Genomic DNA, 24227 nt, shown 5'->3' with positions numbered 1-24227 from the left:
ACTCAGCCAATCTTCCACCGCTCTCACCTTTGTCAGGATCCATCTGAGCGTTCCCTGCAGCGATGACGTATCCCAAAAAGGAGTAAATGGAGCAATGGAATTCACATTGCTCTGCTTTGACAAACAGCTGGTTCCCCCAGGAAGTGCTGGAGGACTTGTTGGATGTGGAGCACATGTTCTTGAGCTGAACAGGAAAAGACAAGGATGTCGTCGACAAACACAAACCGGTAAAATGTCACGGAGCACAGCGCTGACCATGGCCTCGAACACTACGGGAGTGTTGGTCGGTCTGAACAGCATAACCTGATTCGCGTAGTGTTGAAGGCTGTCTTCCACTCGTCTCTTCCCGTATCCAAACTAGGTGGTAGGCATTCCAAAGGTCCAAAATCAAAAAGATGTTCACCCCCTTGAGAGGCTCGAATGCTGATGAGAGGAGTGGTAGATTTTTTTTACCGTGATGTCATTGAGGCCCCGGTAGTCGATACAGGGTTTAGTCCTTTTTTCCACAAAGAAGAACCCTGCAGCCAGAGTCCTAAAATGTAGTCCTCTATGGCCTTATTCCCAGACAGGGAATAAAGCCGCCCCCGAGGCAGTGTGGTGCACAGGAGGAGATCAATGGCGCAATCGTAGGGATGATGCAGCGGAAGTGATGTGGCGTGAGTCTTGTAGAAAACCTCCCGGAGGTCCTGGTACTCTGCGGGAACAGCGTAGAGATCCAAGGCTTTTCCCAAGCCTGCAGGAGGACGTCCCTGGGCAAGCTGTGCCGCCTTAAGGCAGTGTGCATGGCAGAACGGGCTCCAACCCAGGATAGAACTAGTAGCCCAGTTGATCAAGGGGTTGTGCCTCTGGAGCCATGAAAATCCCAAAACCACAGGAACATGAGGAGATTCAATTAGTAGAATCTGTATGGACTCACTGTGATTGACCAACACACGCAGGTTAATGGGAACCGTACTGTGAGTGCCTCTGCCAATGGAGCGTCCGTTCAATGCTCTGGCGTCCATGGGAATAGAAGGGGGTTATGTGGAGATACCCAGATCAGATACCAGGGTAGCATCCATGAAGTTCTCGTCAGCCCCAGAGTCAATGAGCACCCGGAGAGATTTAGCAGGATAGCATGAAGAGGAGTATGAGTAATAGGAGTTTGGAGACTCCCAGTATTGTTCACCAGCGTACTTGTACCTACTGATGAGCCTGTTCTTTTACTGGACAGGTGGATATATAATGTGCTGTAATACCACAATACAAGCAACTGTTGGAGCTCAGCCTGCGTAAATGTTCATTAGGAGACAATCTAGCCCTGCCCAGCTGCATGGGCTCTGGAAGAGACGAGTCACCAGTCCCCGATGATTCGAGGGAACTCGGGTGACTTCAGATTCTCTCAGGAATGCAGGAGTCGAGGACTTCCAGGGTTGTTCGGAGGCAAGGGAGAAACCGTGGACGGGCGAGTGTGACCGAAAACAGACCCCCTCTCCCTCCTGCGTTCCCGTAGGCGCCCATCGATCCTCATGGTCAAGGCTATGAGGGAGTCGAGGTCCATGCATAACTCCAGAACTGCGATCTTTAATTTCCTCCGATAATGCATGAAGGAAGGTGCCGACCAGGGAATCCGGGTTCCAGGCACTCTTGGCTGCCAACGTGCAAAAGTCTACTGCGTAGTCTGCCACACTACAGAAGTCTTGACATAGTTGAAGTAGCTTCCGAGCTGCCTCTATCCCAGACACCGGAGAATCTAACATCTTTCTCACCTCCACTACGAAATCCTCCAGACGAATGCAAATGGCGGATTGTTGCTCCCTTCCAGACATCAGCATTATGAGATACTCTATCTTTGAACGGTCTTAAGGAAATGAAGAGGGCTGCAGCTCAAAGATGAGGGAGCGCTGGGAGAAATGCGCCCGGCAGGTCCCAGGATCCCCAACATAGCGCTCTGAACGTGGTATGCGGGGTTCTTCGGGAAGCTGGGGTAGGCTGGGGAAAAGCACCGCTGGTAGCAGTGTTACTGAGTGTCCGGGAGGTTTCTGTTGTGGCTTGCTGCGGAATTGCTCCAGTAATGAGTTGAAACCCTGGTTATGGCGTTCCACCAAAGAATGGAGTCCTTCCAAAAGGTTCTGAAGTAGCTCCTCGTGTCTTCCAATGGTGGCTCCTTGCAGGCAGACAGTGTTGCGGAGCTAGTCGGAGTCTGCTGGGTTAGTCATCACGACTCAGGTTATGACCCAGATGCAGATACAGGAGGCAGCTGGTTCTCAGAATATTTATTATATCAAATGGGGCAGGCAAAAATGCAGGTTGAGGGCAGGCAGAGGTTCGTAGTCCAAGGCAGAGTAAAAAAAAGGACAGAACGTCAGGCAGGCTCAGGGTCAGGGCAGGCAGAAAGGTCGTAACCGGGAAGACTAGAAAACAAGACCTAGAGAAATGAAGAAACACGCTGGTAAGACCTGACAAAACAAGACAAACTGGCAACAGACAGACAGAAAACGCAGGTGTAAATACACAGGATAATGGGGAAAATAGGAGACACTTGGTGGGGGGTGGAGACAAACATAAGACAGGTGAAACAGATTAGGGTGTGACACATGCAAACTTTTTGATCCAGATAATCTCACCCTTCTTTGCTGAATGAATACCCACAGTTTCACAAGGTTTCATCATGGGGTGAAGCTTTACCCTTCATTAAAATACAGTATTCTCAAACACTTCTCATCCCCTCATGTGGACTTGCCCAAACGTTGATTCATTGGCAGATCAAAGTTTCCTCCCACCAGCAAACAAAGCAAGGTGCAGCAGAGTAGAGATGGATTTCCGTAAGCATCCCCTCTCCTGCTGCTGCTGCCTACTCACTGGGCTATAGGAGCCTCTTCCAGCAGAATCATACAGATGGGCTCTCATCCAGAGCCAGAGGCATGGAAACTTTTACTGTATACAGCCAATGTTATATTTTATTTTATTGTAGTCATGAGTCATATGAGTGTCAAGTAAAATAGTGTTGTTTAGAGTAGGCTGTGGTCTGTACCATACATTCTGTTTCATAAAATGCTTTTTCCTTTGCAGTGTTTGGTCTCAGTGGGTCTGGACTCCAAAAACACAATCTGTGTGTGGGACTGGAGGAGGGGCAAGGTGCTAGCAGCAGCTCCTGGCCACACTGACAGGGTAACTATACTACACCATCCTCCCTTCTCTGTAGCTAGAAATGCCGCAAGGATGGAGCAGGAAGGAGGATGAGCCCAAAGGAGACGCACATAAACAAGTTAGGCCTGATTGATCATTAGCATTCCTGACAATGGCTGAGGAGACACTAAGCTAATGAAATAAAATGTTCAAAAGATTAAATGTATGCAGCTGTCTTTTTATTCAGCCAAAATACGCAAAGACACATACCTACACACACTAACACTAATTGGGGAGGCAGGGTAGCCTAGTGGTTCGAGCATTGGACTAGTAACTGAAAGGTTGCAAGTTCACATCCCCTAGCTGACAAGGTACAAATCTGTCGTTCTGCCACAGAACAGGCAGTTAACCCCCGGTTCCTAGGCCGTCATTGAAAATAAGAAAATAAAAACACACCTGAAGTGTTTGTGTTAGATCTTGTACAATGATGCTAATTGAAGATGACATTCAGATATGGTAAAGTATTTGTTGCACAGTATGTTATGCATTTAATTGTACAAAGTTAAACTACTATGTGATCTTTTCAACAGATATTTGACATATCGTGGGACTTGTACCAGCCAAGCAAGCTTGTTAGCTGTGGTGTCAAACATATCAAGGTACTGTTTAAATCAAGTTCATACCTTACAAAACTAGCTTACTGAAGGCCCTCAAGCTATCAAAGTGTGTTAGAATCTACAAAATGTTGGATGGTTAGCACGCACAGATATGGTGTCCATCATAGACTATTCTTTTGAAAAGGTATTATGTCTTGTGTCTGGTTACCATAATGTTTCAGAAAGTTCTGTAGAGAATTTAATGGAAATGCGCTCCTTTCCTCTTTGCCTTCTTTGCTTTATCGCAGTGATAATATCAAAGCCTTACAAGAGATATACAGTACCAGTCAAAAGTTTGGACACAGCTACTCATTAAAGGGTTTTTCTTTATTTTTACTATTTTCTACATTGTAAAATAATGGTGAAGACATCAAAACTATGAAATAACACATATGGAATCATGTAGTTAACAAAAAAGCGTAATTTTATATTAGCTACCCTTTGCCTTGATGACAGCTTTGCACACTCTTGGCATTCTCTCAACTAGCTTCATGAGGTAGTTGCCAGGAATGCATTTTAATTAACAGGTGCGCCTTCTTAAACGTTAATTTGTGGAATTTGTTTAGAGCCAATCAGTTGCGTTGTGACAAAGTATGGGTGGTATACAGAAGATAGCCCTATTTGGTTAAAGACCATGTCCATATTATGGCAACAGCTCAAATAAGCAAAGAGAAATGACAGTCCATCATTACTTTAAGACATGAAGGTCAAGTCAATGTGGAAAATTTCAAGAACTTTGAAAGTTTCTTCAAGTGCAGTTGCAAAAACCAACAAGCGCTATGATGAAACCTGCTCTCATGAGGACCGCCACAGGAAAGGAAGACCCAGAGTTACCTCTACTGCAGAGGATTACTCCACTAGAGTTCCAGCCTCAGCAATTGCAGCCCAAATAAATGCTTCATAGAGTCCAATAATAAGAAGATACTTGCTTGGGCCAAGAAACACAAGCAATGGACATTAGATCGGTGGAAATCTGTGCTTTGGTCTGATGAGCCAAATCTGAGATTTTTGATTCCAAACGCTGTGTCTTTGTGAGAAGCAGAGTACATGAACGGATGATCTCTGCATGTGTGGTTCCCACGTGAAGCATAGAGGAGGAAGTGTGATGTGGTGGGTGTGCTTTGCTGGTGACACTGTCAGTGATTTATTTAGAATTCAAGGCACACTTAACCAGCATGTATACCACAGTATTCTGCAGCAATACGCCATCCCATCTGGTTTGCGCTTAGTGGGACTATCATTTGTTTTTCAACAGGACAATGACCTAACACACCTCTAGGCTGTGTAAGGGATATTTGACCAAGAAGGAGAGTGATGGAGTTCTGCATCAGATGACCTGGCCTCCACAATCACCCAACCTCAACCCAATTGAAATGGTTTGGGATGAGTTGAACCGCAGAGTGAAGGAAAAGCAACCAATAAGTGTTCAGCATATACCATGGGACCACGCAGCCATCATACCGCTCAGGAGAAGATGCGTTCTGTCTCCTAGAGATGAACGTACTTTGGTGTGAAAAGTGCACATCAATCCCAGAATAACAGCAAAGGACATTGTGACAATGCTGGAAGAAACCGGTACAAAAGTATCTATATCGACAGTAAAACAAGTCCTATATCGACATAACCTTGTAGTGGTATTTATTAGAGAGGGGTAAAGAAAGATTTTGTTCGGGCGCCAGGCAGGTATTAACCATGCCGAAGGGAAAAGAGTAGAATAGAGAGAGTACCACTACCAGACCCACACACATCAGCAGAAGAGACTGCCTAGAGTGTAGCCTGTTTACCAGATAGCCAGTGGAGAGAAAAGAGAATACACACCATATAAAACCCACATCACAGCACAGGGGTAACCCAAACAAGAATACCTCATACAATAATACTAATACTAATAATGGCAGAGCAATTCAACAGCAACTTCATACAAGAACGAACCCAGCCATCAACATAGGATTTGCAATAATCTGTATTATTTTCTAGTGGATGAGTGCAGAGGGTATGAATGTGGGGGGTGTTCATCGACACAACAAAGGCCTTAAAAATGTCCACAGTCTTCTCGGCCACATGTCATTAGTACACCTCACCTCAATACAGTTCACATAACAATACACAACTTGCAAGCAACCTCCCTTTTAACTAAAATGTCCATCAAAATACTTCTGGCAGGGCAATAATAGTCCAGCTCTAATGAACTTCAAGGGGAAGTGCATTTGAAAAATAGAGAGTCTGTTGCAGGGTAAAGCACTGGAATGAGAGGAAAGAGAAAGAGAGAGAAAAAGATCAATCTTAGCTGTGGTCTTCAGGCCTGCCGGTGTCTGACTGTCCGATGGTTTGTTGGTTTGTTTGTTAAAGCTTCGCAACAATGTTGCTACTAATCCATGCGATCCATAACGGGCGCGGTCCCAAACAAAAACAACCACGATCTAAAGCGATCACACCGATGATTGAGTTAAATACTTCATAAACTACAAACGCTGAAAACAAACAACTTCTGCAGCACAGCACACACAATCAAACTGTCTCGCCACCCAATAGCTCCTCCCCAGAGAGCTGAACGAGCTCTCTTTATCTCCTCCTTCCTTTACTGCTCATGCACTCTTAAAGTGGCAGCGCACGGTGAAGGCTCCGTGCAGATTTCGCCACACTCCTCCCCCCATGAAAAAACAATGCCTGTAGAAACAAAGAGGATGCAGGCTTTGACAAGTTCATGTTCCTGCTACACAAAACCAGGGAAGTCCTCCTCATCAGAGTCCTCCACGAAGAGGTCCTGCAGGTGTTGCTTTTGCCTGCGATCCAGCTCTTCTGCCGTAGGGTAGCAGGGCTTTAGGTCAACAACATGCACTGTCCTGACATCTTCCCCAGTGTCCTCCAAACAGACCAAGTAGTTCACTGGTCCCAACTGCTGCACTACCCGGTATGGACCTTTCCATCTCGAAGCTAGCTTGGCAGTGAACTTCTTAGATGCCTTTGACAGATGATGTGAACGTATCCAGACACGAGACTGGGGTGGAAAACACACGTCTCGTCTATGTTTGTCATAGTTTCTCAGCTGTCGTTGTTTGGCTTTGGTTTTGCTGGCCTCCACTCTGGCTAGCAAGGTGTGGTGGTGTTGTACGGCATCAACCGCTGGGCAGTCAGGTGAAACATTTGAACTTTGCAAGACCCTGTCCATCGGACCTTTTAGTGGTCTTCCCAGGTGGAGTTCGGCGGGAGTGACCCCAGAAGTCTCCTGCACGGCAGAGTTCAGTGCAAAGCGAAATTCAGGGAGATGCTGATCCCACCTTGTGTGCTGATCCCCCACGAATGAAGCAATCATCCCCTTCAGGGTTCGGTTTACCCTCTCGGTCAGGTTGGTCTGAGGATGATAGGCTGTGGTCAACTTGGCAATTACACCCCAGTAGGTACAGAGCTCTTTGTAGATTCCTGATATGAACTGCGGACCTCGGTCAGAGAGGATTTGGTCTGGAATTCCAAATCTGGTAAAAACCTCCCTTCGCAAAATTAGAGCAATGGCTGATGCAGTAGCTTTGCGGAGGGGAAACAACTCCACCCAGTGTGTGTAGTAGTCCACTACCACCAATAAAAATTAATTCCTTGTCCCCCGGCTGGGAGGAAAAGGTCCCATGAGGTCAATTCCCAACATTTCATTTGGATGGTTCACCACGGTCTGCTGCATTTTCCCAGCAGGTCTGCCAATGTCTGGTTTGTATTTCTGGCAGACTTCACACTGCTGTACAAACTTCCGGGTATCAACCCACATGCCTGGCCAGTAAACCACCTCTTGTAGTCTTCGATAAGTTTTAAAAACTCCAAGATGGCCACTCATGGGATTGGCATGATAAGCTTGGATTATCTGGTCACACAATGTAGAGGGAATGAAGACGCGATAATGGGTGCTGTGTATTCCATCTCCTCTTGGAGTTTTTCGATACACTTTATCCTGAATTATGCTATACTTATCATTGAAGCGACTCTTGGAGTCTTCTTCAGACAGACTCTTGTGGATCGCCATGATGGCAGCATCCTTCTGCTGTGCTCTCCATACACTCTCATCATCCAGAGGAAAGGAATCATCCAGACATTTAGCGGTAGTATAAGTACTGCACAAGGGAGGACAAACATTGGCAGTCTCTGTAATCCGAGAAAGGGCATCTGGTACAACGTTCAGTTTTCCTTTGCGATACTCAATGATGAAGTCAAACTGCAGTGCACGGTGAAGGCTCCGAGCAGATTTCGCCACAACCTGAAAGGCCACTCAGCAAGGAAGAAGCCACTGCTCCAAAACCGCCATAAAAAAGCCAGACTACGGTTTGCAACTGCACATGGGGACAAAGATCATCATCATGATGAAACAAAAATAGACCTGTTTGGCCATAATGACCATCGTTATGTTCAGAGGAAAAAGTGGGAGGCTTGCTATCCAAAGAACACCATCCCAACCGTGAAGCACGGGGGTGACAGCATCCTGTTGTGGGGGTGCTTTACTGCAGGAGGGACTGGTGCACTTCACAAAATAGATTGTATCATGAGGATAGAAAAAGGTTGTGGATATGTTGAAGCAACATCTCAAGACATCAGTCAGGAAGTTAAAGCTTGGTCGCAAATGGCTATTCCAAATAGACAATGACCCCAAGCATACTTCCAAAGTTGTGTCAAAATGGCTTAAGGACAACAAAGTCAAGGTATTGGATTGGCCCTCACAAAGCCCTGACCTCAATCCTATAGAAAATGTGTGGGCAGAACTGAAAAAGCATGTACGTGCAAGGAGGCCTACAAACCTGACTCCGTTACAGCTCTATCAGGAGGAATGGGCCAAAATTCACCCAACTTGTTTTGGGAAGCTTGTGGAAGGCTACCCGAAACTTTTGACCCAAGTTAAACAATTTAAAGGCAATGCTACCAATTACTAATTGAGTGTATGTAAACTTCTGACCCACGGGGGAATGTGTTGAAAGAAATAGAAGCTGAAATAAATCTCTCTACTATTATTCTGACATTTCACATTCTTAAAATAATGTGGCGATCCTAACTGACCTAAGACAGGGAATTTTTACTATGATTAAATTTCAGGAATTGTGAAAAACTGAGTTTAAATGTATTTGGCTAAATTGTATGTAAACTTCCGACTTCAACTGTAGGTGTGTCCAAACGTTTGACTGGTACTGTATGTAAAAACAATTTTTTACTGGAGTGATGGAGGTAGATATGTATAGGGGTAAGGTGACAGGGATACTGGAGTGATGGAGGTAGATATGTATAGGGGTAAGGGGACAGGGATACTGGAGTGATGGAGGTAGATATGTATAGGGGTAAGGTGACTAGGCATCAGGATATTAGATATACAGAGTAAGCTTGTAAGTGAGTGGGTGTGTAGAGTCAGTATAAATGTATGTGCATGTTATTTGTGAGTGAGAAGATGATGGAGTGAGTGTGTGTGTGTGGGGGGGGGCTACTAGGGCCATGTGAGTGTGCATAGAGACAAAAAAAAGGTCAATGAGGATACAAGGTTAACTCAGTCCGTGTAGCCATGTCGTTAGCTATTTATGAGTCTTATTGCTTGGGAATAGAATCTGTTCAAGAGACTGTTGGTGCCAGACATGATGCACCGGTACCGCTTGCCGTGCGGAAGCAGAAAGAATAGTCTGTGGCTTGGGTGGTTGGAGTCTTCAACAATTTTCCGTGCCTTCCTACCACACCTCCTGATATAGATGTCCTGGATGTTGTTTGCAGAGGAGGAAAAATGTAGTATTTGTAAAGGAGAATTCAGCAGAATTCAGATTAATGAAAGTAAAGTCACGACAATGTTTCCACCGCCATTTCTTGCATTATTAATTTTACCAGCACTAAAAGATCCCACCATGTTGAACGAACAAATGATTGGTCGAGATTTATAAAATTGTACTGAAACTTCCTGTTCCCATTACACCTGTCGTGATTTTAAAAAATGGACGATATATCTTTACTCTCATAAAAACTGTCAATGAAAACGTGGTTAGTGTTCCTGCTGCACTCAATCCTGTTTAAAGAAATACTTATTTTTCTACTTTTTTCATCAAGCAGATCTTATATAAAAAAGCACCTATATCTCTGCAAAGCCTTGGTGCTCTGTATTAGATTCATGGAGGATGTTAATTCCCCAAACGGAATTTAGACCAAATTGTTGTCTTTAGATAAGTATCATATTACAGGGAACTTCTGCTTTCATGATATCTTTTCCATTTAATTGAGTATGCTTCTGTGTGTGATTGTGTGATTGTGTGTTTATCATTGGAATATGCATTTGTCTACCTTATCTGTAATGTGAAGGTGCTCCCACCCCCACCCCTCGTGATAATATACCCGTCTCCCACAACCCTGCGCCAGAACCCCTATGCAGCGAAGCAATCCTCTCTCTCTAAATCTCTCTCTTTGTCTGTCTCCCGCTCTATCTCCTGATGCCAAGGCAATCCAGCAATCATCCCACATAATTCCCAAGCCTTTACCCTGCGGACCGTGTGACATCTGCTCTGCAGCCCTGTGCTCACTCAGCGATTATAGCACTCAATGCATCCAGGAGATTTAGCCCCAATAATCCCCTCACTACAATCCCAGGAAAACATCATTTCTGGGACTACGTCTGCCGCTTCCACCTCAACACAAAAGAAAAGAGGGAAGCAAGAGGATCCACCATTAGCTAAAATCATGTTGCGATCAGTAGGTCATTTGATTTGGCTTTGACTGTGATCTTGCTTGGCAGCCCTGTGCCTGGGACTTGCAGACACGCACACGTCTGGTTGATAGATGATTAGTTTGCCTCTATACCTGATTAAGCAGCTCCTTCACGTATGTCTATCACTATTAGATGATACCCAGCTAACACATAACATTCTGAAAACCATATGTTTCTTAGAGCTTGGTGAGATCATGGTTGTCCTATGTTTATTTTTCATACTGTACAACCTTCCCACAACATTCTGGGAATGGTGCAGGATAGTTGCTTGGCTTTGGAAAATTCGCAGCACATTTAAGGAATTTGACAAAATAACGTAATTTTTGTTGGGTATTTCATGACATTATCAGAACGTTTCCTAAAAGTTCAAACATGGTTAAATTGAATTGTATTTTTGGTAATGTTCTAGGAATGTTCTCCAACAGGCTTGGCATTGTGAATGTTCTCAAATAGCTCAGAGAACGTTATACATGCTCCTGTGGGAATTTCAATATTTCAGCATAACATTTCCACCAAGTTTCCTCGTGGTTCTATTTAAAGTCATGTTTTCAGAACATTAAGAAAACTTTCCATAAAAAAGACAAAAAAACATTACTAACGTTCAAAGAACGTTCTAAGAATGTTATTGAAAACATATACATTCCGTTCTCAGAATCAACAAAACTCTGTTATCATCTATCTTGTTAAGCGTTATCAGGTGTGTTTGCCACGCCCACTAATTGGCCACACCTGATCTTAATGAGTGCTTCTTTCCTTTGAAATGGAGTCTGTTTGAATAGACTAAAATGAACAGCTTTGTAAGAGTTTAAAAAAACAAACAGGGCAAGCTCACTCCATCCTGGTGGTGCAGAGGACTAATTCCATGGATAAAGAACAGAAGATCATAGGTTCAAATCTCATTGACATCGTGCCACATTGTTTGTATGATTAATGCCTTAGCAAATGAATTTCCATGTGTTCTATCTGTGGTTATAACTCAGAACAGTGAACCCAAACTAAGCCGGCAGTGTTATTAAAAGTCTTATTGAAACATTCAGTGGAAGTTTTTTTATTGGATTCTTTTACCCCTTTTTCGTACCAATTTCATGGTATCCAATTGGTAGTTACAGTCTTGTCTCATAGCTGCAACTCCCGTACAGACTCTGGAGAGGCGAAGGTCGAGAGCCATTCGTCCTCCGAAACACAACCCAACCAAGCCGCACTGCTTCTTGACACAATGCCCACTTAACCCAGAAGCCAGCCGCACCAATGTGTCGGAGGAAACACCTGGCGACCGTGTCAGTGTACACTGCGCCCGGCCCGCCGCAGGAGTCGCTAGTGCGCGATGGGACAAGGACATCACTGCCGGCCAAAACCTCCTCTAACCTGGATGACACTGGGCCAATTGTGCACCGCCCCATGGGTTTCCCGGTCGTGGACGGCTGCGACAGAGCCTGGACTCGAACCCAGAATCTCTAGTGGCACAGTGCCTTAGACCGCTGCGCCACTCAGGGAACCATAGTAAAACATTCTCAGAACCTCCCAGCAACTAAAAATTAACATTCCCAGAACAGACTAAATGTTCAATTCCATTCACAAATTGTTTTTAAAACGTTCTGTTTTATTTGTCAGAAATGTATGGATTTGTTCCCAGAACCAATGGGAAACCAAAAACGTATGTTTCCACAACTTCCAAGGAACCAAATGTGTTAGCAGGATAGACACATCAGGTCATATAGGTTGCACACACACACACATTCTTATAGACTCAAGCACATTCATACACACATTCTGTGCTGAGCTTTTACGGAGAACTTTATATTTGGAGGATTTAGACAGGCAGACGAGAGGCATGCAAACAGGGGTGCTTTCAAAGCCTCCTCCGATAGTACCCTGGCATCAATCCATCAGCAAGTATCTTTACACTGAGATTCAGTCATTGCTGTAAAATTGAGAATAAGTCATTCATTTCCATAATGCTCAGTGAAGCCTTCAGTGCCATGACATTGAGAGTCACTGTGGTGGTTATGAGTGGCAGGCAGAGAGGGGGAATGGTGTGGTGAAGGAGGGGGAGTTGGTGCCTGCCTGCCTGGCCTGGATGATGAATTACACCCTTTCCACGTTGATTACATTACATTAAGGTTTTCCCCTGAGTAGTGGTGTAGGGAAGTGCTGTGATACATATTACTGATTGACTGACATTCTGCAGATCCATGGTTAGGCACATAGTGTGGTAGAGCTTCCGCCTCTACTCTTTCCTCTGGACACACTTTGGCCCTCTGTTCTATTCATTAAGACAGCTCTGCCAGGGTCTTTAGTGGCATTGGCAGCCTTACTTTAATAATTCCCACCTGTTTAGCATTGCTTCAAATCACATTCACCAAGGAACAGAGGAAATAAACATTTCCCCGGCCAGAGGCGTTTTTCTTTTAAGACCAAATGTTTCTAATTGTTCAAATAACAAACAAGACATGATGCCCTGAGCAATTTCTGACCATAAAAAACGCAGCAAATGAATTTAATTTTTTTAGCCGAATATGTTGAATGAGTGGAACAGATTAAAAAGTGAAGGGACAGCTTGGTGAGTCTTTATTTCCCTTCCTCTTGTATGTGACTCAACTCAAGTCTTGGCTGGGGAGCATCGGCTGGTCTTGCTGCTCTCTCTACTTTAAAAGACAGTGGTTTTACTTATTATTCTATAGCAGAATTTAAGTGTTCCACTGAACTGTCAATATAGTGCTCTCTCACTCTCTCTCTCTCTCTCTCTCTCACACACACACACACACACACACACACACACACACACACACACACACACACACACACACACACACACACACACACACTATCTCTCTCTCTCTTCTTCTCTCTCCCTCTGGCCTCATCATAAACCCTCCAGCCTCTCGTCTCCTCTCAGTAGTAATTCAGAGCATTTCGGGGATTAGCTTAGTCTCCCTGTCTTATCAGACCCAGCACCGAAGGCACCCAGTCATGCCGCATCCATCCCCACTGCCTGGCTCCAACACAGGCTGAGATGATGCTGGCCTGTGATAATCGATCCCTCCTGTTAACACACTGACCCTTGTAGCACCAAAGCACTGTGCTGACTTGGCTGATATTGGAGCCCATCCGTGGCTCCTGTCTTACCTCTGCAGAGGTACAGCTCTCTGATACGTCGGACACACTATGCTATACTCAGTACCCTCACTGTTGAGATATTTCTTCTATCTACAGACTCAAAAGTAGTTTGGATTTTGGATAACACTTTACTTAAAACCTGCATGTACAGTTGAAGTCAGAAGTTTCCGTATGTGTTATTTCATAGTTTTGATGTCTTCACTATTATTCTACAATGTAGAAAATAGTAAAAATAAAGGAAAAACCTTAAATGAGTACAGTTGAAGTCAGAAGTTTAAATACACTTAGGTTGGAGACATTAAAACTTGTTTTTCAACCACTCCACAAATTTCTTGTTAACACACTATAGTTTTGGCAAGTCGGTTAGGACATCTATTTTGTGCATGACACAAGTCATTTTTCCAACAATTGTTTACAGACAGATTATTTCACTTATAATTTACTGTATCACGATTCCAGTTGGTCAGAAGTTTACATACACTAAGTTGACTGTGGCTTTAAACAGCTTGGAAAGTTCCAGAAAATGATGTCATGGGTTTAGAAGCTTCTGATAGGCTAATTGACTTAATTTGAGTCAATTGGAGGTGTACCTGTGGATGTATTTCAAGGCCTACCTTCAAACTCAGTGCCTCTTTGCTTGACATCATGGGAAGTTTTTTGTAAATCAGCCATGACTGTTGTAGACCTAAATAAGTCTGGTTTATCCTTAAGAGCAATTTCCAAATGCCTGAAGGTACATTTGTACATCTGTACAAACAATAGTACACAAGTATAAACACCATGGGACCACACAGCCGTCATACCACTCAGGAGGAGATGCGTTCTGTCTCATAGAGATGAACGTAGTTTGGTGTGAAAAGTGCACATCAATCCCAGAACAACAGCAAATAACCTTGTGAAGATGCTGGAGGAAACAGGTACAAAAGTATCTATATCCACAGTAAAACAAGTCCTATATTGACATAACCTCAGTAAGGAAGAAGCCACTGCTCCAAAACCTCCATAAAAAAAGCTAGACTATAGTTTGCAACTGACAAAGATCATACTTTTTGGAGAAATGTCCTCTGGTCTGATGAAACAAAGCTAGAAATGTTTGGCCATAATGACCATCGTTATGTTTGGAGGAAAAGGGGGGATGCTTGCAAGCCGAAGAACACCATCCCAACCGTGAAGCACCGGGGTGGCAGCATCATGTTGTGGGGGTGCTTTGCTGCAGGAGGGACTGGTGCACTTCACAAAATAGATGGAATCATGAGGATGGAAAATTATGTGGATATATTGAAGCAACATCTCAAGAAATCAGTCAGGAAGTTAAAGCTTGGTCTCAAATGGGTCTTCCAAATGAACAATGACCCAAGCATCCTTCCAAAGTTGTGTCAAAATGGCTTAAGGACAACAAAGTCAAGGTATTGTAGTGGCCGTCACAAAGCCCTGACCTCAATCCTATAGAAGATTTGTGGGCAGAACTGAAAAAGCATGTGCGAGAAAGGAGGCCTACAGACAGGACTCATTTACACCAGCCCTGTCAGGAGGAATGGGCCAAAATTCACCCAATTTATTGTGGGAAGCTTGTGGAAGGCTCCCCGAAACGTTTGACCCAAGTTAAACAATTTAAAGGCAATGCTGCCAAATACTAATTGAGTGTATGTAAACTTCTGACCCACTGGGAATGTGATGAAAGAAATCAAATCTGAAATAAATCATTCTCTCTACTATTATTCTGACATTTCACATTCTTAAAATAAAGTGGTGATCCTAACTGACCTAAGACAGGGAATTTTTTTACTAGGATTAAATGTCAGGAATTGTGAAAAACTGAGTTGAAATGTATTTGGCTAAGGTGTATGTAAACTTCCGACTTTAACTGTATAGTGTAGTATGATTACACCTGTAGGCGTTTTACCATTTTACAGAGATCCAGGCTCTAGCTAAAGCTAGAGGAATAAATATTGCCAGGGAAGACATCCTCCATAGGCAAGAAATGAAAACGTTAATCTCTCTGTGTGCTCTGTTACGTGCCACCGTGACAGTGGTGCCAGTGTCTTGACATGGGAAACACGACACACACTCGTCTCTCCTGTGATCTTATCATCATGCAGACAGAACGGCTCTCTGGTTTATGGACTTTGTCCACAGTCTGGAATGTGCCCATGCATCCCAACGACCTTGTTCATAAACCATTGTGGGGCTTGATAGTGACCGGTGATGTTGGAGACTTTGTGATGATGGTGATATCTGTCCTGAGGCAGGGTGTGTGTCTGCATGCTGATCAGCTGACTACAGCTCTGACCTCCAGCATGGGTTCTGTGGAAATGGAAATGGTGAAGGCTTAGATTTTAGCTTGTGTATAGAGATGGATCTGTGTGTGTGTGGTGGGGGGGGGTGTTACAATTGAGATGTTACATGCAGGAACCCTACGTCATTTCAGCGTGGATAATTGACTATTTGATCAATGAGTTTACAACCTATATTCACCCACTCAAAAAGACAGCCAAAAGTTAGTTGAATTTCCAGTGGGTTATCAGTATGCTTTGAACCATCTAAAAGCACAACCAAATTCGAATGGAAAAACAATGTTTGGTTTTTAGTTTAGTTATCGCCCAAATGTCTGTCACATTGCTTTCAAACATTTAAAAGGCACAGCAACATTCAAATGGGAATACAATGTCAGATATTATGTTTATTTATACAACAGAAAGTGTTATCACTTTTCTTCATCTATTAGCAGAACCAAATGACCTGGATTGCAGTTGAGATCACATTAACAGTATATGGTGCAAGAGACCAATGCCGTTCGAGATTCTGCGCAGATTATTACAGCAATTGTGAATCAAATCAAATCAAATCAAATTTATTTATATAGCCCTTCGTACATCAGCTGATATCTCAAAGTGCTGTACAGAAACCCAGCCTAAAACCCCAAACAGCAAACAATGCAGGTGTAAAAGCACGGTGGCTAGGAAAAACTCCCTAGAAAGGCCAAAACCTAGGAAGAAACCTAGAGAGGAACCAGGCTATGTGGGGTGGCCAGTCCTCTTCTGGCTGTGCCGGGTAGAGATTATAACAGAACATGACCAAGATGTTCAAATGTTCATAAATGACCAGCATGGTCGAATAATAATAAGGCAGAACAGTTGAAACTGGAGCAGCAGCACAGTCAGGTGGACTGGGGACAGCAAGGAGTCATCATGTCAGGTAGTCCTGGGGCACGGTCCTAGGGCTCAGGTCCTCCGAGAGAGAGAAAGAAAGAGAGAATTAGAGAGAGCATATGTGGGGTGGCCAGTCCTCTTCTGGCTGTGCCGGGTGGAGATTATAACAGAACGTGGCCAAGATGTTCAAATGTTCATAAATGACCAGCATGGTTGAATAATAGTAAGGCAGAACAGTTGAAACTGGAGCAGCAGCATGGCCAGGTGGACTGGGGACAGCAAGGAGTCATCATGTCAGGTAGTCCTGGGACATGGTCCTAGGGCCCAGGCCAGTTGAAACTGGAGCAGCAGCATGGCCAGGTGGACTGGGGACAGCAAGGAGTCATCATGTCAGGTAGTCCTGGGGCATGGTCCTAGGGCTCAGGTCCTCCGAGAGAGAGAAAGAAAGAGAGAAGCAGAGAATTAGAGAACGCACACTTAGATTCACACAGGACACCGAATAGGACAGGAGAAGTACTCCAGATATAACAAACTGACCCTAGCCCCGACACATAAACTACTGCAGCATAAATACTGGAGGCTGAGACAGGAGGGGTCAGGAGACACTGTGGCCCCATCCGAGGACACCCCCGGACAGGGCCAAACAGGAAGGATATAACCCCACCCACTTTGCCAAAGCACAGCCCCCACACCACTAGAGGGATATCTTCAACCACCAACTTACCATCCTGAGACAAGGCCGAGTATAGCCCACAAAGATCTCCGCCACGGCACAACCCAAGGGGGGGGCGCCAACCCAGACAGGCTGACCACAACAGTGAATCAACCCACCCAGGTGACGCACCCCCCCAGGGACGGCATGAGAGAGCCCCAGTAAGCCAGTGAAGATCTCCACAGACCTGTGACAAACTATGCATGCTACAAAGCATGTGGACACCTCTTCAAATGAGTGGATTTGGCTATTTCATCCACACCCGTTGCTGACAGGGGTATAAAATCGAGCACACAGCCATGCAATCTCCATAGGCATGCCTAAAATCACAATGTGCAATGCCAGGCGTCGGCCGGAGTGGTGTAAAGCTCACCGCCATTGGACTCTGGAGCAGTGGAAACGCATTCTCTGGAGTGATGAATCACACTTCACCATCTGGCAGTCCGACGGACAAATTTGGGTTTCGCTGATGCCAAAATAACGCTACCTGCCCGAATGCATAGTGCCAACTGTAAAGGCGAGGTTTGGTTTGTCGAAATCGGTGTGGAAGAACTTGACATGCCTGCACAGAGCCCTGACCTCTACTCCTTCGAACACCTTTGGGATGAATTGGAACGCTGACTGCGAGCCAGGCCTAATGCCCAACATCAGTGGCCAACCTCACTAATGCTCTTGTAGCTGAAATGTTCCAACATCTAGTGGAAAACCTACCCAGAAGAGTGGATGCTGTTATAGCAGCAAAAGAGGGACCAAATGCCCATGATTTTGGAAGGAATGTTTGACGAGCAGGTGTGCGCATACTTTTGGTCATGTAGTGTATCTTGAACATGCGCGCTTTATATGACTACATAAGAAAACGTTTATATTTACAGTAACCTCATCACATTTAAAGAAGATGTAACTGCTTGAATAGTTCCATCTGAGTCACTGGCGTAATCAGTGGTGTAAAGTACTTTAGTAAAAATACTTTAAAGTACTAAAGTATTTTTGGGGGTATTTGTACTTTACTTCACTTCATATGTTTGACTACTTTTACTTTTACACCACTACATTCCTAATGAACATAATGTACTTTTTACTCCATACATTTTCCCTGACACATTTTCCCTGAATGCTTAGCAAGACAGGAAAATGGTCCAATTCACACACTTATCAAGAGAACATCCCTGGTCATCCCTACTACCTCTGATCTGGCGGACTCCCTAAACACAAATGCTTAGTTTGTAAATAAAGTTCGGAGTGTTGGAGTGTGCCGCTGGCTATCGGTAAATAAAAAAATGCAAGAAAATGGAATGTGAAATTATTTTTACTTTTACTTTGGATTTTTACGTTTATTTTGGTAATTGCATTTAGTTTTGATACTTAAGTATATTTAAAACCAAATACTTTTAGACTTTTACTCAAGTAGTATTTTACTGGGTGACTTTCACTTTTACTTGATCCATTTTCTATGAAGGTATCTTTACTTTTAGTAAAGTATGACAATTGGGTACTTTTTCCGCCACTGGGAGTAATCCCATTCTTTAACTCAGTGGTCACTTTAAAAAACATGACTTAGAAAACGTAAGTCTATGCAACATTAACCAATTAAACAGTTTTATAGCAATAAGGTTAGGCCCAATACGTTATCACATTGGCTATGCTTGAATTGCCTTACCAATGTTGTTCTTCTCAGACCAAATATATTTAAACATTTGATGTATTTCATCACACTGGTAATACACTGAACAAAAATATAAACGCAACATGTAAAGTGTTGGTCCCATGTTTCATAAGCTGAAATCAATGATCCCTGCAATTTGTGTACTTACAATAATCTTATTTCTCTCAGATATTGTGCACAAATGTGTTTACATCCCTGTTAGTGATCATTTCTCCTTAGTCAAGATAATCCGTCCACCTGACAGGTATGTCATATCAAGAAGCCGATTAAACAACATGATCGTTACAAAGATCCACCTTGTGCAGCTTGTGGTGGCGACAATAAAAGGCCACTCTAAAATGTGCAATTTTGGGACACAACACAATGTCATAGATGTCTCAAGTTTTGAGGGAGCGTGCAATTGGCTTGCAGACTGCAAGAATGTACACCAAATCTGTTGCCCGAGAATTTAATGTTAATTTCTCTACCAAAAGCCATCGCCAACATCTTTTTAGAGAATTTGTCAGTACTTCCAACCACAGACCACGTGTATAGGGTTGTGTGGACGAGCGATTTGCTCGACGAGCGATTTGCCCCATTGTGGTGGTGGGGTTATGGTATGGGCAGGCATAAGCTACGGACAACGAACACAACTGCACTTTATCGATGGCAATTTGAATGCACAGAGATGCAGTGATGAGATCCTGAGGCCCATTGTCGTGCCATTCATCCGCCATTATCATGTTTCAGCATGATAATGTACAGTCCCATGTCGCAAGGATCTGTACACAATTCCTGGAAGCTGAAAATGTCCCAGTTCTTCCATGGCCTGCATGCTCACTAGACATGTCACCCATTGAGCATGTTTGGGATGCCCTGGGTCGATGTGTCTTCCAGTTCCCAATAGACAGCAAATTTGTACAGCTTTTGAAGACAAGTGGGACAACATTCCACAGGCCACAATCAACAGCCTGATCAACTCTCTACGAAGGAGATGAGACACACTGCATTAGGCAAATGTTGGTCACACTAGATACTGACTGGTTTTCTGATCCGTGCCTCTACCTTTTTTTAAAGGTACTGTATCTGTGACCAACATAGGCATATCTGTATTTCCAGTCGTGAAATCCATAGATTAGGGACTAATTTATTTATTTCAAATGACTGATTTCCTTTTATGAACTGTAACTCAGTAAAAATATTTGAAATTGTTGCTTATTGCGTTTATATTTTTGTTCAGTATAGATCATTTGTTGTAAGGCACAGCTGAGTAAGCATAAGAATTAGCTTGTTTTTTTTACTGGTCTGCATCTGATGGTCAGCCTGAGGGGAGAGGGCAGTGGTGAGGCTGCCTCTCACCCAACTCACCGTCCCTCCTCTCTCCCTCCCTCCGCTGAGAAAAGGGGACACAGTCTTCCAGTTGATGGCGAAACTTAAGTCGCACTGCATTATTTCTGCCTCATGTGCCAATTCATGTTGTTACTCCTGAGACCAGAGAAAGTGAAATATTCCTCGATATTAAAAAGGACACAAGCCGCTAATAATAACAACAGAAGCTTGTGGAAACACTTTGCTGTACTCATTCATTACAGCTGCAGTGCAGGTTGTAGAGCGAGTGGAAGTAGTGGAAACACTTTGCTGTACTCATTCATTACAGCTGCAGTGCTGGTTGTAGAGCGAGTGGAAGTAGTGGAAACACTTTGCTGTACTCATTCATTACAGCTGCAGTGCTGGTTGTAGAGCGAGTGGAAGTAGTGGAAACACTTTGCTGTACTCATTCATTACAGCTGCAGTGCTGGTTGTAGAGCGAGTGGAAGTAGTGGAAACACTTTGCTGTACTCATTCATTACAGCTGCAGTGCGCAGTGCTGGTTGTAGAGCGAGTGGAAGTAGTGGGAACACTTTGCTGTACTCATTCATTACAGCTGCAGTGCTGGTTGTAGAGCGAGTGGAAGTAGTGGGAACACTTTGCTGTACTCATTCATTACAGCTGCAGTGCGCAGTGCTGGTTGTAGAGCGAGTGGAAGTAGTGGGAACACTTTGCTGTACTCATTCATTTACATACATTTACATTTAAGTCATTTAGCAGACGCTCTTATCCAGAGCGACTTACAAATTGGTGCGTTCACCTTAAGACATCCAGTGGAACAGCCACTTTACAATAGTGCATCTAAATCTTTTAAGGGGGGGGTGAGAAGGATTACTTTATCCTATCCTAGGTATTCCTGAAAGAGGTGGGGTTTCAGGTGTCTCCGGAAGGTGGTGATTGACTCCGCTGTCCTGGCGTCGTGAGGGAGTTTGTTCCACCATTGGGGGGCCAGAGCAGCGAACAGTTTTGACTGGGCTGCGCGGGAACTGTACTTCCTCAGTGGTAGGGAGGCGAGCAGGCCAGAGGTGGATGAACGCAGTGCCCTTGTTTGGGTGTAGGGCCTGATCAGAGCCTGGAGGTACTGAGGTGCCGTTCCCCTCACAGCTCCGTAGGCAAGCACCATGGTCTTGTAGCGGAATCGAGCTTCAACTGGAAGCCAGTGGAGAGAGCGGAGGAGCGGGGTGACGTGAGAGAACTTGGGAAGGTTGAACACCAGACGGGCTGTGGCGTTCTGGATGAGTTGTAGGGGTTTAATGGCACAGGCAGGGAGCCCAGCCAACAGCGAGTTGCAGTAATCCAGACGGGAGATGACAAGTGCCTGGATTAGGACCTGCGCCGCTTCCTGTGTGAGGCAGGGTCGTACTCTGCGGATGTTGTAGGGCATGAACCTACAAGAACGGGCCACCGCCTTGATGTTAGTTGAGAACGACAGGGTGTTGTCCAGGATCACGCCAAGGTTCTTAACGCTCTGGGAGGAGGACACAATGGAGTTGTCAACCGTGATGGCGAGATCATGGAACGGGCAGTCCTTCCCCGGGAGGAAGAGCAGCTCCGTCTTGCCGAGGTTCAGCTTGAGGTGGTGATCCGTCATCCACACTGATATGTCTGCCAGACATGCAGAGATGCGATTCGCCACCTGGTCATCAGAAGGGGAAAGGAGAAGATTAATTGTGTGTCGTCTGCATAGCAATGATAGGAGAGACCATGTGAGGTTATGACAGAGCCAAGTGACTTGGTGTATAGCGAGAATAGGAGAGGGCCTAGAACAGAGCCCTGGGGGACGCCAGTGGTGAGAGCGCGTGGTGAGGAGACAGATTCTCGCCACGCCACCTGGTAGGAGCGACCTGTCAGGTAGGACGCAATCCAAGCGTGGGCCGCGCCGGAGATGCCCAACTCGGAGAGGGTGGAGAGGAGGATCTGATGGTTCACAGTATCGAAGGCAGCCGATAGGTCTAGAAGGATGAGAGCAGAGGAGAGAGAGTTAGCTTTAGCAGTGCGGAGGGCCTCCGTGATACAGAGAAGAGCAGTCTCAGTTGAATGACTAGTCTTGAAACCTGACTGATTTGGATCAAGAAGGTCATTCTGAGAGAGATAGCGGGAGAGCTGGCCAAGGACGGCACGTTCAAGAGTTTTGGAGAGAAAGAAAGAAGGGATAGAGAGAAAAGAAAGAAGGGATACTGGTCTGTAGTTGTTGACATCGGAGGGATCGAGTGTAGGTTTTTTCAGAAGGGGTGCAACTCTCGCTCTCTTGAAGACAGAAGGGACGTAGCCAGCGGTCAGGGATGAGTTGATGAGCGAGGTGAGGTAAGGGAGAAGGTCTCCGGAAATGGTCTGGAGAAGAGAGGAGGGAATAGGGTCAAGCGGGCAGGTTGTTGGGCGGCCGGCCGTCACAAGACGCGAGATTTCATCTGGAGAGAGAGGGGAGAAAGAGGTCAGAGCACAGGGTAGGGCAGTGTGAGCAGAACCAGCGGTGTCGTTTGACTTAGCAAACGAGGATCGGATGTCGTCGACATTCATTACAGCTGCAGTGCTGGTTGTAGAGCGAGTGGAAGTAGTGGGAACACTTTGCTGTACTCATTCATTACAGCTGCAGTGCAGGTTGTAGAGCGAGTGGAAGTAGTGGAAACACTTTGCTGTACTCATTCATTACAGCTGCAGTGCTGGTTGTAGAGCGAGTGGAAGTAGTGGGAACACTTTGCTGTACTCATTCATTACAGCTGCAGTGCAGGTTGTAGAGCGAGTGGAAGTAGTGGAAACACTTTGCTGTACTCATTCATTACAGCTGCAGTGCTGGTTGTAGAGCGAGTGGAAGTAGTGGAAACACTTTGCTGTACTCATTCATTACAGCTGCAGTGCTGGTTGTAGAGCGAGTGGAAGTAGTGGAAACACTTTGCTGTAGTCATTCATTACAGCTGCAGTGCGCAGTGCTGGTTGTAGAGCGAGTGGAAGTAGTGGGAACACTTTGCTGTACTCATTCATTACAGCTGCAGTGCTGGTTGTAGAGCGAGTGGAAGTAGTGGGAACACTTTGCTGTACTCATTCATTACAGCTGCAGTGCTGGTTGTAGAGCGAGTGGAAGTAGTGGGAACACTTTGCTGTACTCATTCATTACAGCTGCAGTGCAGGTTGTAGAGCGAGTGGAAGTAGTGGGAACAGGCTGATTTGGATAGGCAAGAACCATGGTTTGCTGTACTCATTCATTACAGCTGCAGTGCTGGTTGTAGAGCGAGTGGAAGTAGTGGGAACACTTTGCTGTACTCATTCATTACAGCTGCAGTGCAGGTTGTAGAGCGAGTGGAAGTAGTGGAAACACTTTGCTGTACTCATTCATTACAGCTGCAGTGCAGGTTGTAGAGCGAGTGGAAGTAGTGGAAACACTTTGCTGTACTCATTCATTACAGCTGCAGTGCTGGTTGTAGAGCGAGTGGAAGTAGTGGAAACACTTTGCTGTACTCATTCATTACAGCTGCAGTGCTGGTTGTAGAGCGAGTGGAAGTAGTGGGAACACTTTGCTGTACTCATTCATTACAGCTGCAGTGCTGGTTGTAGAGCGAGTGGAAGTAGTGGGAACACTTTGCTGTACTCATTCATTACAGCTGCAGTGCTGGTTGTAGAGCGAGTGGAAGTAGTGGAAACACTTTGCTGTACTCATTCATTACAGCTGCAGTGCTGGTTGTAGAGCGAGTGGAAGTAGTGGAAACACTTTGCTGTACTCATTCATTACAGCTGCAGTGCTGGTTGTAGAGCGAGTGGAAGTAGTGGAAACACT

The 24227-nt window shown here is 44.9% G+C and overlaps 1 protein-coding gene across 2 annotated transcripts in view; it reads left to right on the top strand.

Annotated features, from left to right (window-relative positions):
• eml5 (EMAP like 5) overlaps window positions 1-24227 on the top strand; it is a 76754-nt gene that overhangs the window by 24751 nt on the left and 27776 nt on the right. For both annotated transcript variants that reach the window (XM_029688165.2, XM_029688164.2), the window contains exons 3-4: window positions 3052-3150; window positions 3699-3767. In XM_029688165.2, coding sequence (XP_029544025.1) covers window positions 3052-3150; window positions 3699-3767 — 168 coding nt within the window. The remainder of the gene's footprint in view (window positions 1-3051; window positions 3151-3698; window positions 3768-24227) is intronic.

This window comes from Oncorhynchus nerka, linkage group LG18, assembly GCF_034236695.1.
Source record: "Oncorhynchus nerka isolate Pitt River linkage group LG18, Oner_Uvic_2.0, whole genome shotgun sequence".
Classification (NCBI taxonomy): domain Eukaryota; kingdom Metazoa; phylum Chordata; class Actinopteri; order Salmoniformes; family Salmonidae; genus Oncorhynchus; species Oncorhynchus nerka.
Note: the sequence above shows the minus strand (reverse complement) of the source record. Positions and strands in the feature narration are given on the sequence as shown.